The sequence below is a fragment of the Cajanus cajan genome, chromosome 4 (assembly GCF_000230855.2).
Source record: "Cajanus cajan strain Asha chromosome 4, NIPB_CcT2T_4, whole genome shotgun sequence".
Classification (NCBI taxonomy): Eukaryota; Viridiplantae; Streptophyta; class Magnoliopsida; order Fabales; family Fabaceae; genus Cajanus; species Cajanus cajan.
The window spans coordinates 52,910,744-52,926,917 of record NC_138520.1 but is presented as its reverse complement, the minus strand read 5'-3'; the positions used below and the strand labels follow the sequence as shown (position 1 = coordinate 52,926,917).

The 16,174-nt window shown below is 32.6% G+C and overlaps 2 protein-coding genes across 4 annotated transcripts; both read right to left on the bottom strand.

The window, feature by feature from the left end:
- Positions 1 to 3,144: 3,144 nt before the first annotated feature.
- On the bottom strand, positions 3,145 to 9,724 carry OTP87 (pentatricopeptide (PPR) repeat-containing protein). Of its 3 annotated transcripts, none has more exons than XM_029274550.2 (3): positions 5,819 to 9,724; positions 3,951 to 4,020; positions 3,145 to 3,867 (listed from the first exon to the last, which is right to left on the bottom strand). In XM_029274550.2, exon 1 carries the CDS (start codon positions 9,329 to 9,331, stop codon positions 6,617 to 6,619), a length of 2,715 nt encoding a protein of 904 aa, XP_029130383.1. In that variant the 5' UTR covers positions 9,332 to 9,724; the 3' UTR covers positions 3,145 to 3,867; positions 3,951 to 4,020; positions 5,819 to 6,616. The 3 variants fall into 3 exon arrangements, with proteins under 3 accessions (XP_029130383.1, XP_020234266.1, XP_020234265.1); XM_020378677.3 differs by having other exon boundaries at positions 3,145 to 4,020; positions 5,819 to 8,885; positions 8,990 to 9,127; XM_020378676.3 differs by having other exon boundaries at positions 3,145 to 4,020.
- A 3,586-nt stretch (positions 9,725 to 13,310) lies between these two features.
- Positions 13,311 to 14,000, bottom strand: LOC145957361 (zinc finger BED domain-containing protein DAYSLEEPER-like). The gene is made up of 2 exons (XM_083073603.1): positions 13,677 to 14,000; positions 13,311 to 13,583 (listed from the first exon to the last, which is right to left on the bottom strand). The coding sequence occupies exons 1-2, from the start codon at positions 13,998 to 14,000 to the stop codon at positions 13,311 to 13,313; spliced, it is 597 nt and encodes a 198-aa protein (XP_082929729.1).
- Positions 14,001 to 16,174: the final 2,174 nt, after the last annotated feature.

Here is a 16,174-nt window from a genome sequence, read left to right as displayed (position 1 = left end):
GCCGATTGGATCGACCTGCTCTGATACCACTAAATGTGACACCCTTCTACCCCATAATAGATAAGTAACAACAATAAGAATAATTCAATAAATATAACATCAAGAAGGGTCCACATATTTTAATAAAAACTCATAGGTTCACAAGTCTTGAAATAAATAGAAATAATAATAATAATAATAATAAAGTTTTACTCTTAAAAGAAAATTATCAAGGTCTCTAAAGAAAAATGAAAGGGATCCAGAATTTACAAATATAAGGTGAATATAAAACTCCTAAAAATAAGTCTCCTCAAACGACAAATAACAATTCATAACTAAAGCATCCTAAATTCATGCCCCAATGTCACATCCTATCAGAGCAGAACCCTTTCCCTTTAGAACTCAACACTATGAGTGCCTTCATCTTCACCTAAAAGAAAACCACATAAAAACAGGACGGTGAGAGATAGATAACATCATATATGAACATAGAGCTACCCAATTCCCACCCCACACCGTGCACCAAAATATCATCATTAACTATAAACAACAAATACATCTCATATAATTACCAAACATCATTTTTTTTCAATCATACAAGCTTTCATACACATGCTCACTATATGCTCATACACATCTCCTCTCCTAAGAGTCTCAACTTGGCACTCCGCACACTGGGCGTACCTCGTCAATTCCCTTAGTTGTTGCCAATGCGGGCATACCGTTCTCACACCCTCCCAGGGCCGGTATGTTGCACGGTTAAACACCCAGCGGCCCGTGCAAAGGCAATCCACCCACCGTTAAACCCTCTATGGCCAGTGAGCTGCGCAGTTAAACACCCAACGGCCCACGCATGGAATGCCTCCCGTCATGGTCCCCCCTGTCTCAACCCCTCTCTGGGCCCAGGGTCCAATGCAATATAGCCACGTCTAGCTTCTCAAGCACCACATGCAACTCATAAGTCTCATGCAACTCATGCATCCCACGTAACTCATAATTAATGCATCTCCATTATATAACATCATCACATGTCAATAACAATCCATGCAATATCATCCTCACATGCTAGGAACCTATCATTAAGTTATCAACATCATAGACCACAAATTTCACATAATTCTTCACACACATCACAATATCTATGACATTCAGTTAATAATTTAACCATAACTCGAGATATACATATCCTTTCTAAGTGATCCCAACTCCATTAGAATCCTAACATCAATATCTACAACTTTCATGAAGAACACAAATCCTAATAAAGTCGTTTAGGTTACCATTCAGGGCTCACAAAAATTGATGTTGTGGTTCGCACACAGATTGGAAGGCTCAAATTGCAACTCACATAACTTGATCAAATATTAATATTTTTACACGATTCTTGTGTCTAAATGGTATCCCCAGATGTCTAGTTTCTAACAAAACAAACGGCACTCAATTTGGATAACTACACAGAAAGATATCGCAAAATTACAAACGTATGTCGGGATCCCGACGCCCGACGCCCAAAACTGGCGCTGAGCGCCCAAATCTCTGCCCAGACTCCCTCTGTGAAATTAAACCTGCGTTTTACGAGTTCCAACAAGGTTTTTACCAATTTTCACTACTTCTACACCCCGTTGGTTCAGTTTAACTCCATTTATATTCTTCATACGTTCCAAATCAATTCATACACATCTCAAGCCTCAAAAATTGGTTTCCATTGGTTTTACAAAAAAAAATCTAAACTCTTCTTAACACATAAAATTCAAGTCATCAAATTTAAGGATAAAGAATTAACAAGAAAGCCCCAATGGAATTCAAAGACAATTCAAGAAATAAGTTCTTCCAAATGAATTAAGAATTTAGAACATCGATTGCACAGATAATCGTTCAGAATTTTAAATAGAGTTCCTAGAGGGACTTAGGGATTGCCCTCACTACCCGAACACCCCTATATTCACATATGAAGAAACCCATCTCCCACGTACCTGGATGAGCAGAAGATGAATGGTCTTGGTGTGATCTAAGATTGTTCTTGAGTACTCTTCCTTAGAGCTCTTTGTTTCTCCTCTTTTTTTCCCTAACCCTTCAGAACGCAAATGAGGCAGATAGGGTTAACACCACCTGACTCCTTTCTTAAAATTAATCCATTGGACTGGGTCAACCCAACCCATTTTCCTTCTCTTCTAACCCACTTCTAATTTTCCTCAAAATAATTAAATAAAATAAATACATGTATATTATAAAATATTTTTTCTCTATAATAATAATATATTTCTGACCCTAAATATAATAATATAATTTCAATAACAAAATATCATATAAAATCAACCTTCTCTTAAAACATATAAATATTTATTTAAAAATGCTAATAAAAATACTTATTGAATACGTACAAAATAATTGTCTAAAATAATAATTATTTAAAACGTACAAAATAATATTCCTCTATAATTATTAAAATAATTATGACCAAATACCATCTAATAATAATAATAATAATAATAATAATAATAATAATAATAACCTTTTTGAAAATTGGGGTGTTACAAATTTTCCTTCAAATTTTTAAATTAGAGATCGTTTTCGTATGAGTTTAACTTCATAAAGTCCACCTATATATTTCCTACAATTTTTAAACAAAAAAATCATTTCTTTTTTCAAATAAATTTAGAAATTTTAAAATATTCATATAAATTCATATATTTATTTATTCTTTAATATCCGGAATAAAATGTTAATTAAATTGTAAATAATATCATTTATATATAATATACTTAATATAAATTTACAAAATAAGTTTTACACAATTTTTTAATTTTATTGTTATTCTAAAATTTTATAAATTATTCAATTCTTTGTATTTTTTACGTATAGTCTGAGTTAGGATATTTTCCTTTCTAAAATCTTATAGTTTTTTTTTCTTAATTAAGTTATAGATGAAAATATAAAGAATTCCAATTATTTTATTCAACACATGATATTACTGTAGGGTCATTTGTCATCAATCTCTCTTGCGTTCCAATTTCTTACCTTTAACTCATTAATTTATCGAGTGATGAATTTGAACAAATAGCTTTAGTGAATGTAAAATTGGAAGCAACCTTCAACACAGGCATACATACAAATGATACAAAACAAAATGTCGTGGGTCCAATGGCAATGCAGAAAAGAGCATGATTTTAAAAACCTTAGTATTTGCAAATGGATCTCCAACTTCCTCGACACAAATACACAATAATAATCCACATCACTTTTGTTCCAGGAAACTCAGAATTCATGTAGTTTCTTAAAACACCAAAATAGGTGGGGATAGGTCATAGATCATGTAACAAAAATAGTAAATACAAAAAACCATTTCTGAACACCCAAAATAGATGTCAAGTGACAAATATTTCAATGAATTAGTGCCAAAGATAATAATTAGTACAAAAATAACCATAATAATTAGTGCTACTTGTGGTGCTATCAACTTTTGATCTTGAAGATATGCAACTCCCAAAGAAGCTAAATCTAAACCACCATTTTCTTTCCTTTCCACCATCCTCCTTTTTCTTTGACTTGTCCGCATCCAAACTCCCTGCCTGAACTGCATTACCACCAAACCCCACCTTCCAAAGTGTCTCAAAAACAAGCTTCCATGCCCTTAAGTCTCACACTTTAGATACAAAGCAACTTCAAGTTCATCATTTATATATGTCCAAGCTAAACTTTTATTACTTTGATAAAGTTCAAATCTAGTTTTACCTCCGTCCTCATGAGCATAATTGGTCTTCCAAGAAACATCTCAAGCCAACAAGCATCATGCACTTGAGAGATCAATTGCATATCTACAATCTATTGAACGTAGAAGAAGTTTAGGAGCCCTATACCAAAGTGCTACCACTCAATTTTTAAAAGGCCCTTCAGGTTTAATAGCAGAAGAATTGTCAGTCCAAAATCTGAAATTTTTAGCACCTTTATTCAATCTACTAACAAGATCAAACCTTTGCGCATAGCTCCCTTCTCAAGACAATGTTGGAGCTCCAAAAGCTGCTGCCACATATAACACTTGATCTGCATAAATTATAACTAATAAAATACTGAAGTGAGGATATGCTTATTATTTATTTTCTTTCTTTTTCCTTTTCCATGATGCTAAATAAATGGAGTCAAAACAACACCTGTTATTCTTTATACTTTCATTTTATTGTCAACCAAACCAACTAGAAAATAAAAGTTATCACTATTGTCATTTTAATTCTTCTTAGATTCTTCCCTATCATATTCTTTACACTTTCAAACAAAGGGGCTTATGAGGAAGAATTAAGTGATAGTCCAAAAGAATACTTGATCGTAATGGAACTTTAGTAGAAGATATGAGTGAGATTTAACTAGTATATATATAAATACTTGTATATTTATTCTCTTTTATATTCACTGCCTCAACTAATTGGTTTGACCCAAGCAAGAATAACATACATGAGCGTGACTGTTATAAAAAAGTATACAACAGAGTAAATAAATGGTAATGTTTAGAAATTATAACAATTAATGAATTTTAGTCAACACCGAGTATGTGCTCAACACAGTTCAAAGCACAATATGATTTCTTGATAACTCAGGTCACAATCTAGCCATACAAGCATCAATTTGCTTACCTCAACCATTCTACAATCATCTGCAATGTACCTCTGAGCACATGGAGGATTAATTCAAGAAGCAAAGGAATTTTCACAATTAAATAAATGTTTCAATATACATAATAAAAGTCATCAATCTACAACAAGCATCACATTTATGGAAAGAGAATATTATTCTTTTTTCACCTCCCACTCTTTCTCTTTCCATCCACAATGGCTATCGTAAATATATCATAAAATTGCCCTTTTCCTTTTTCTTTTTCCTCTTTTTGTTTCTTCAAACGTACATTTGAAACATAAATGCAGTAAAGCTAACAACATAAAGATAGAGAAGATCACAGAAGTTCAGCAAATCAAACAAAAAGTACTCGGCATTGCACTTCCAAAGAAAGCAAATGTATACAAATTCCAAAAGAAAAATCCAGCAAGTCCCACTCACACATTGAACAACAAAATGTAAAACAGTTGAACATGTTAAAAACTGTTTGGATTGAAGAAAAAAAACGACAAAGAGAAAACCACAACTCCAAATGTTCAAAGGATTTATCTTCACAATAATTAAAATAGAAAATATGAACTATATCACTAGTTTCATTAAATAAATTATAAAATTAAAAAAAAAAAAAAAAAAAAAAAAAAAACGAAGAAGAAGAAGAAGAAGATATTTCTAAGGTTCTGGACACTGGACTGGACTAGAAAAGAACTGAACATATTCCTTTTCTATCTTTCCCATGCCTTTTTAGTCACTTAACATAGAATAAAGCACAGAAATTCCAGCAAAAGAGATGGACAAAAGGCCAAAACCAGATTCTATATCTCCACTTTAGTTAAATTAAATTCCAAAGAAATGAAAATTAAAAATTAAAAAAATTGTTAAGAACTTCCTAGCCCTTTCTGTCACACTATGATAATTTATCTACTCACTTTTCTAGGTACCCAGGTATCCACTAAAATTAATCACAATAATAACAACAACCTAGTTTTGTTTCATTTTGGTTTCCCTTCTGTTTCCAACCTTTTCCCAGAAACCAAATACAGGCACACAGCAAAACTGCTATCATTAATAACACAATTTCTCTTAAAAAAAATTATAACACTATATAAAAAAAATTAAATATAAAAACAAATGCATTTACTGTCTTGAAAGTTATAAAATTCAATATTTGTTTATTTAGTAATTAAGGAAAATCTGTAGAATTTTTTTTGTACAATTCTGATTTTGTGATACCAACCTGATCAGAAGCCACAATGACAGGACTCTCATCAACTCCTTGGAAAGTGGACACTTGAATTCATCAGGGCAAGAGGTGACTCTCTTATTGTGCAGCTTCAAAGACAGTGAAGACCTTTTTCTGAGCTTCAACTCCTTGAGAACACAGAGAGTGTCTCTTGCTTGATCATCTAAAATAGATTTCACCAGCCTCTGCAGTTCCCTCTTCAGCTCTATGGCCTTCTTCACCATCACCCCTGGGCCTGGATCAGACTCCAACACCCCTGGCTTGGCCATGTGACTCTGATTCTGATGATGATGATCCCAATGGATCAGACCCAAAAGCCTTCAACTTTAGACAATCCCAAAATTTTTATGTATTGAAAATTGAAATTTTAGCTCAGGGAATGGAGAAGCAGAGAATATCAGTGGAAGCACTATGTCTAATCCCCATGGAAATAATTTCGTGAACCAACACTCATCCTCTTTTTGTTTTTTTTTTCTGGTCCATCCCCAAATATAGAAATTGGTTAGGAATTGGGATACAAATGCAAAAGTCATGTCTCATTGCATATTTATGCAGCTGGAGTGTGCAAGTACTTACAATTCAGTATAGCGTTATGGCTGTATCAATGGATTTTAACATTTCATTAGATGATAATTGTGCATCTACCACCATTCAGAATCATTGTCGTCTTGAATCTTGATGAACTTGAAACTAGCCTTTAGATGTCAAACTCACTATTCTTTTACCAAGGATGGAATCCAAGAGATTGGATTAGTAGCTATTAAGAGTCACCAATCATGACATTGTAGCTCTTCACAAAAGGCTCCAACCAGCCTCTTTCTTCATCCCAGTTCCCGTCAACAAGCTTCTAATCTTTGTGACTTCTTCCCACTGTCCTACATCTGCACAGATGTTTGAAAATGACACATACGCTCCAGCATCACTTGGCCCCAATTCCAATATCTTTTTGGCTGCTAACATGCCAATCTCAAAATCACCATGGACCTTGCAAGCAGCAAGCAAAGTTCCCCATATTAAAGCATCAGGCTCAAAGGGCATCATGTTAATGAAACTTTCAGCTTCCCTCAGTCTACCTGATCGACCAAGAAGATCAACAAGACAAGCATAATGACGATGTCCTGGCTTAATATTGTAGTCTTTACACATTGAATTAAGATAGAAGAAAGCTTCTTCAACCAGCCCACTATGACTACATGCTACTAGAATCCCAACAAAAGTTACTGCATCAGGTTGGATGCCTTCTCTTCTCATAAGTTCATAAGCAGCTAAGGCCTCTGCACCTTTACCATGTTGAGCATAGCTCACTATGATTGATGTCCAACCTATCAGATCAGGCTTCTCAGCATCATCAAATGCTTTCTGGCAATCCTCAAGACTTCCACATTTTGAGTACATTGTCACTAGCGAACTACCCACAGATACATCTGCTTGTAAGCCCAATTTCCCAATGTAGGCATGCAGTTGAGTTCCAATGTCTGATCGATATAAAACTGCAGCAGCACTAAGAATGGATGAAATTGTGAAGGTATCAACTGTTACATTAGTCAAAAGCATATCATGGAATAACAAGAATGACTCTTCAATTAGACCCTTTTGGGCATATCCCGAGACCAAGGAAGAGCAAGCAAAGGCATCCTTTTTGGGAAGCTTATCAAACACTGTCCTTGCCAAATTCAAGTTTCCACATTTAGAATACATGTTTACAAGTGCACCACCAACAACTATGTCTGTTCCCATTCCTAAACAGAAAGCATAACCATGAATTTCTTTACCTGTTTTTAAGAAACCAAGATCAGAACATGCAGTTAGAATTGAGATTAAGGTAATGCTATCAGGCACATTTTCTTGATATAGCATCTCTTTAAATAACTGAAGTGCTCGATCTGCACATCCATGCTCTGCGAAACCAGAAATCATGGAGGCCCATGAGACGTTGTCTTTGACAGGAAGTTGCTGAAAACCTTTATAAGATTCCTCTAAACAACCACACTTTGAGTACATGGTAAAAAGTGAACAGCCTGTAGAAACATCAGTGTCTAAGCCAGACTTCAAGGCATAGCCATGTATCTGTGACCCTAGACTTAAGCAGCTCATAATACTTAACACACTACTAATACAATACTCATCAGGTTTCACTCCTTCTCGTAACATATCATGGAATAATCCTACTGCCCTTCCAAAATTTAGGTTCTGAGCAGAAGAAGACAACATGGCTGCCCATATGCAATGATCCTTTATGTTTTTCATCTCACTGAAGGCTAACTCAGATAGTCCAACTTCTCCTATTTTTGCATACATGTTGACTAAAGCTGCCCCAACCTTGGCATCCATATTCAACCCTAATTTTAATACCAAGGAATGAATTTCCCCGGCCTCCTTAATCATCCCTGGTTTAGCACATGCAGAAAGTACACTAGTAACAGTATAGCTATTTATCTCCATCCCTATAGCTCTCATATTTTTGAAAAGCTTTAGTGCAAAAATAATATCATCCTCTTGCACAAACCCAGAAATCATAGCAGTCCAGGAAACCACATTATGAACTTTCATCTGGGAGAATTGTCTAAAAGCTTCATCCATACATCCAAATTTCACATATAAATCAACAATAGCAGTCTCCACAAAGACATCTGTTGCACCACATTTGATTGTCAACCCATGAACACCTCTCCCAACATGCATCTCTTTAACCACACAACATGCAGTTAAGATGCTTGGAAATGTATAACTATTTGGCATTAGAGATTCATGGCGCATTTGACGAAATAGATCCAAAGCAACCCAGCTCTCTCCACTTTTAACTGCCAACGAAGTGATAGCATTCCAACAGGCCACATTATCACTGGAAGCATCATAGAAAAACCTTAAAGCCTCCTTGAAGTTACAATTTTTGGAAAACAAATCCATCATTCGAGTCTGAACATAACCACTGGAAACAAAACCATTCTTCAGCACAAGTGAATAAATTTGCTTGCCAAATACTGAAGCTCGCAAAGCACGACAGGCCGAAAGAACACTCCCATAACTGAACTCGTCAGGCTCAACACCAAGCATATGCATCCTACAAAACATCTCAAATGACTTCTCAAACATTGAATTATAGTCACAACCAGATATCATGATGTTCCAAGAAACAAGATTTGGAAGAGCAATTGTATCAAACACCTGGTGGGCAACAACCATGTCAGCAGATTTACAGTACCAATCAAGCAAAGAGTTCATCAAGAAGATATCAGACTGTAAATCGTGAGTTTTAGTCAAATGGGCATGCAAGATTTGCGTGTTCCTAACACTGCGCTGCCCTGAAAACATGTAATCACGTAAGAACACAAGAGGGTTGGAAAAGGTGGAGTTCTCTTCATGTTTAACAAGTGAAACAAATGGGTTTTGTATAAAAGCGAAGGAACAGGAGAATCTGAAAACAAGTTGTGAGCTTTTAAAGTTGAACTTTTTATTAATTTGATAATTCATGAAGATCATACGAATGGGGCAGAATGCCAGAGCCATATCCCCTATAATAGCAGAGAGTCTTAGTTTAATGAACTGATAAATTTACATTCTATGTAGGTATCTATCTAGCAACTAGGGTGGGCAGGGCCATAATAGCTTAATCCGAAATAAACAGATACAGGGTTTCAAATTGTCGGTGTGATTGAAAATCACGGAATTTTCCGCAACGCAACAAAATTGAACTTCTATTGCGTAGTCACGACCTTTCTCTCCCCTGTGGCTCGTTCTAGAAAGTATTATTTTGGACTCTGGAGTTTTGGGTTCGTAGGGTTTGTGATTTTTTTTTGGGAGGGGGCGTTCTCATACAGGTCTAAACGGAGAGTGGCATGAATTTGGGGTTGGCTGAGTGGTATTTTATGGGAATGGAGCTTTAAATGAAAATAGGTGAAAGTTTTGGGTTTTGAATTTTCAATTATATTAATAAAGGAAAAGATTAATTAACAGAGAAGATAAAATGGGTAAAAATTTAGAATTAGATTAGAACCTTAGAAGTGAAAATTTTGGATTTTAATGAAAATGAGAAAGAAAAAACTTAATTTATGGAAGGATTTTAGGGAAATAATTAAATATATATATATATATATACAAATTTTTTAGAAAAAAAAATGTATAATCTTAAAAATAAAAGATATATTAATAGTTATAAATTTTTATTTTATATTTAGAACAAGTATTTAATAATTTCACAATGCAATAGTCAAAATCCATATTTCAAGAGTTGCAGTATATATTTTTTTTACTTTTCATAAATATCTAACTAATCACTTATCTTTGTATTTTTTTTAAATTAATAGAAACACATAACTTCTTCCCATTAGTAATAAATTAATAAAAAACCTCAACCCTGTAATTTAGCGGTAAGGTTGATCCACGCTTAAGAAAGGTCAGGGGTTCGAATCCTGCCTTGTGTATTGAGGCCAGCTATCCCACCCTTTGAGGTGTCTCCAACCTAACGAGGAGATTAGTCAGTGGATACTCTAGGAACGAACTAAAAAAATAATAATAATAAAAATATTCATACATGATAAAAATAAAAATAATTTATTTAAATTGTATGTATCTTTAAGTTTAATCATATATGATAATAATATATTTTAAAAAAAAATATCATATATTATAATTTAAAATAATTTTTTAGTTTATATAATTTTACTTATTTTACTTTTCAATTTCTTTAATTTAAAACAGATATTTTTAGACTTTATACTTTTTTATAAAATTATTTTTAGTCATTATAGTTAAAGATAGATTTTTTTTATAACCTTAAACTTGTTTTTTTTTATAATTATTTTAGTCTCTAACATTAATTTCTTTGTAATTTATTTCTTTTGTATTGATGTGAGAGAGATATTTAATTTTGTGTTTTTTATGTCAAATTTTTTTACTAAAGTTATCTTAAATTAGATTCTTCGACACTTTGTCACTTTTTTGTCTTCACCTATAATGGTCATTGCAAGTAAAGGCTTTAAGCATAGTTATCACGACCCGTTTTTAGAGAGGCACCAATTTTTATTTAATTTATATAAATATAAAAATAAAATTTGCATAATTAAATTATATAAGAAAAATATTATTATAAAAACAAATTGCTAGTTCAAGATGAAGGCTTTAAAATAAACATCAAGTACTATTATTTCATCTTATTGTCATTTACTTATTAAAGATTCATAATTTCAATCATATATTATAATTTAGTTTTTTGTTTATCCTTGTCTAATTGTTTGGATTTGAACATGCACAAAAAATAATCTTTTGGTCGTCTAAAATGGAAAAAGAAATTAAAGTAAATAAATAAAATTGATATTGATTCTCAATAAAGTGCTCAAATAAATTTTTTGTTAAACATTCAACAATTTTTTTTTCTAAGTGATGCAAATCTAGATAAATAGACTTCAAGGCTAAAAATTTTTAAAATGAAAACCTATGTAAGAATAATGAAGCATCTAATATTTTAATTGAAAATATTAAAAATAAAGATAATTATCATGATGAAATTAAATATAAAAATCATAAAAATTAACATGTTCACACGTTAGATAACTTAATCAATATAATTCATTAAACATTTATAATCTAATAACATGAAATAACTTTAAAAGTGATTTGCTAAAAAATGGTATTAAATGTGATATGTCTATTGTGAATGGTCCTAAGAATAATTTTTATATTCTAACAATTTTGAAATAAAAAAATACAAGGATGATACTTAAATAATTAAGGACATCATATTTTGTGTTCATCCTGGGTCTTAAAAAATTCAAGGTTGGTCCTATCCGTTGTTAAGACACTTATTTTTTATTTTCACAAAATTGAAGATCAATATAAAATAGACAATTTTCAAATGAATAATAGTAGTGATAAAAATGGATCAAAAAAGTAGGCAAGTATAGAGAGTTAAAATTATTTATTGATAAATTATTTTAAAATATTAATATTTAATTAATAAATAATTATGAAAAATAAAAATTGAAATTGGTTGAAGAAAAACTCCTAAAATATTATTACAAGATATAGATTTGTGTTTAATATATAGGAATTGATGTGAATTTTTCAAATTTTAAAATACAAATATCTTAACAAAATATTTCCTTTCAAAAGTAAATAATGTGCAAACATTTTTTTTAAGAATGTTGATGCTTTAGATTATTTTTATTATTTTTAGTTGAAAGTAAATTATGTACAAACAACCAATGTCATCATCGTCACCAACACGACTATTGCCACATTATTATCACTATCACCACCATAACTTTTACTATCATTATTTTCGCCTTACGACTATCACTTTATGAAATAAAGTGACCACATCTTTCATTTAAATATTTAATGGTTCAGATTTAAGCATATATAATTTAATTTTTGAAAACTTAAAAAAATAACAAAATGCACACCAATTGAAATTTTAGAAAAAATTAAAACAAAACATCTTAACATTATTTTTTTTGTGGTAATACAACTACCATCATCATCAACATCGCAACGACCACCATCATCACCCTCTCCACCACAATTGTCACTGTCATTGTCACATAGTCATCACCACTGTCATGGTTGTCACCATTGTCGATGTGGTGAAGGTAATAGTGATGGTGCTAGTGACACTAGTAGTGACTATGGTGGTGGTAATGCAGCGATGACGGTGGTGGTGGTGGTGTTAGCATTGATAATGACAATAGCAATTGTTTGCACATAATTTACTTTCAATCATAAATATTTTGGATGATCAAAATTCTTAAAGAAAAGTAGGTTTCACATTATTTGATGGGAAAAGTCCAACACAATAACAACAACTAATTGAGAAAGGGTAGGGATGGCAAAATGGGCCAGTCCAGCCCATTCTGGCCTGGCTCACTAATGGCCCACCAAAAACAGGCCAGACTAGGTCGACCCACTAATGAAAAATAGGTTGAAAATGTGGGCCCACCTTGCTTAAGGGTGGGCTGGCAGGCTGGCAGGCCAGCCCATATACCACAAAAAACTACAAAAAAAAATATATCTTATGTTCAAATAAAAACTATTACAAATAAATAAATATAACCACATGAAATTAAAAATACATACATATTGTGCATAATATATGTTCAACAAAAGAAAATTACAAACTTAAAACAAAATCAAATAGAAAATAGTCCACTTACACCAAAATCAAAACTAAATTATAAACTTACAAATTACTAATAATCTAAATTTTCTAATAGTGCACAAAACAAGTTCAAACACAATTAATCAACTTTGACTTTCTATTTCAAGAACATTAGAAGCTCCCTTGGAAGAAGTTGTCTCTCCTTTTTCATCTTGGTCATCTTCATCCTTATCTTTTACATCAAAATAAATAAAACATAAAAAAAAATTAAAGTAAGAATGTTGAAATAGATATCAAAATTATATAGATAATTACATTTAAAAATTAAAATTAGATTAAATGAATTATCTTGATTAAAATCATACTTCCAACTAGAAACACAAATAATTGCTTCTACATTTTCAGGCAAGAGATGGTTTTATACTTGTCAAGGATACGAGAACTAATACTAAATGTAGATTCAGATGCAACTGTGGTAATAGGGATGCTTAACAAGTCCCTAGTCATTAAGGAGAGATTCATAAAATGTTGACTATTATTCTTCCACCATTGTAGTATATCCATATGCTCCGTAAAATCAAGATCTAAAGTGGGTTCATCTAAATATATATCAAGCTGAGTCCTTCCGGATTTATTAGCAACTTGAAGCTTGGGCATTTTTAATTCCTTATATGATAAGAAAAAAAAATAAGTTAGAAATATACATAATATTTATATGAAGGAAATCACGATTTCAAAAAATTAAAGTAAACAACTTACATCAAAAAGGCCTGGTTTGCTATTGATTGAAGATGATGGAACATCCTTACGCTTTAGATTTTGAACATTTAATTTAGAACCTTGGCTAGAATAATGGGAGAAAAGCATGTAAACTTTTTCATTAGCTTTCTCCAATTTTATTTCCCAAGTAAGCGAATCAATTCTTTCATAGCAATAATCCAATGTTTCCAACTTCATCCTTGGGTCTAAAATTGCACCAAATGCAAGCACAACACTATACTCATCCCAATAATTTTCAAATTTCTCCATCACCAATTCAACCATAATTCTTGCAACTTTATCTTCATCTGTTACACTTCCCATTAAAAGGCATTGGATTTTCCAAACTTGTAAAAAATACAAGTTGGAAGTAGGATAACTTGTACTAGAAATTAATGTAATTTCATAAAATGGTTGCAAGAATTTACAAATCTTTGTTGCTCTTTCTCATTCTTCATCTGAAGGACAATATTTGTAATTTTCATCAACATAATGTAGACTTCCAAAAATACGTTGATATTTAAGAGTACTTTGAAGCATCAAAAAAGTTGAATTCCATCTTCTAGGAACATCTAGAGACAACCCACTTGATGAATTAATGTCACTAAATTTTTAAAGACATTGTTTGAATTTAATCATTCTACTCTCTGAACCCCTTACATATTTTATGCTAGTTCTAATTTGATCCAAAGTGCCATCAAGTACCTTTAATCCTTCATGAACAATCAAATTTAAAACATGAGCACAACAACGCACATGAAAAAATTCACCATCACATATCAATCCTTTTTGCAAAACAAGTTGTTTTTTTAATGTCTATTGTAAAACATCATTAGCAGAAGCATTATCCAAAGTGATAGAGAAAATATTTTTCTCTTCCCCAATCTTGTAAAAAGTCCCCAATCATTTTAGATAACTCAAAACTAGTGTGAGGGGGAGGCATATGATGAAAGTTAAGAATCTTGCTATTTACCTTCCAATTTAGATCAATGTAACGACCCACCCTAGGCCGTCACAACAATAACCAACCACAATAAAATAATATAAAATAAAGAAAATAGAGCAAAAGCCAGCTACGCTAGAGTGTAATTATTGTTTCATAATATCAAACATAATTATATCAGAGTCATTCTTAGTAAAATTATACAGTAATCCAATAGTAACATCATGAAATATAAGTTAGACACCCTAGGTGCTGGTCAAGCTCTACGTCTAGCCACTTCTCAAAGCAGCTACCCCAAAAGACTCCTTGCTATCCCAAGGCCTCACACCTGATCTGCTCCCCCACATAGTGAGATCATCACAGTCCAAACCACATGGAAACATAAGGGTTAGCACATATAAAACCAACCATAGTATATCATAATAAAATATCATTAAACAAATATTTATCCACAGTATTTATCCAGACCAACAAGTCATTTTCAAGCTAAATATAGATCAACCCAACATATAATGTATACACGTCCATGCCAATGTATACATATTTTATGATAATAAAATAATCCATAACCAATGTATACAATCCATACCATATGTATACATATTTCATATCCAAAACAAAGTCACACCACTGTATAATCCATGATGTAACCAACACATCCAAACCAAATGTTGGCCTCAACACCATCCAAACCAAGTGTTGATACGGTGAAACATGTCAACAACCCATGTCTCACACCTAACCTCTCATGAAAAATATACAGTTGGATTACGTCGTCACGTAACCCTGGTGAGGCCACCTCAACCATCGGTATGACTCGGCCTAGACCCATACCGGTAGCAAATAGAATACTTAGAGGAGTACTTCAGAATCCACCTAACATCTGAAGTGGTTTATTATATAACCTTTGGAAAAGTTCCACATTGGAATCCTCACCATGGGATTCCCAAATTTCATATTTTTCCAAAGATTATATCCTGATCTCACCAAGAGATCTAATCCATACCATAACCTTACTCCTTTAAGTCCTATTTACTTTTCCAAACCACATACACATAGCATATTCCATAATTACATATAAACATAACCATAACCATACCAAATCATTCAATATAATAACATAAATAATTAAATATCCAAAATATCCAGCAATTTAACCAAATATATGAAATGAAAATCTCCACATAAAATAGCATATTAAAATTATACTATTCCTATCATGCTCATATATACTAGATTAATTTTATAAGCACTACCCTTACTTGGATAAACCTGAACTGAAACTCGGGCAGAACCTCCTCCTCTCTCTTGCTTAAACAAGAACCGAAACTCGGGCAGAATCTCCTCTTCTCCCTCCTCTTTTCTCTCCCCCGGCAGAACCTCCTCTACTGGATTCCTCTTTCTCTCTCCTCTTTTCTTTTCTCCTCCCCTCTTTTCTTTCTCTCTCCCTCCTCTTTCTCTCTCTAGAATTCTCTTCTCTCCAGTTATATTTTTTTTTTCACCCCCCTGGTCCCTATTTATAGGCAACCAGAGTCACCCGGAACGGCCCGTATTG

Coding starts and splice junctions, on each gene's coding strand:
- LOC145957361 (XM_083073603.1), bottom strand. CDS start 14,000: ATGGGAAGTGTAACAGATGAAGATAAAGTTGCAAGAATTATGGTTGAA. Junction 13,584..13,676: donor GCAAACCAGGCCTTTTTGAT/GTAAGTTGTTTA, acceptor TTATCATATAAG/GAATTAAAAATGCCCAAGCT.
- OTP87 (XM_020378676.3), bottom strand. CDS start 9,331: ATGGCTCTGGCATTCTGCCCCATTCGTATGATCTTCATGAATTATCAA.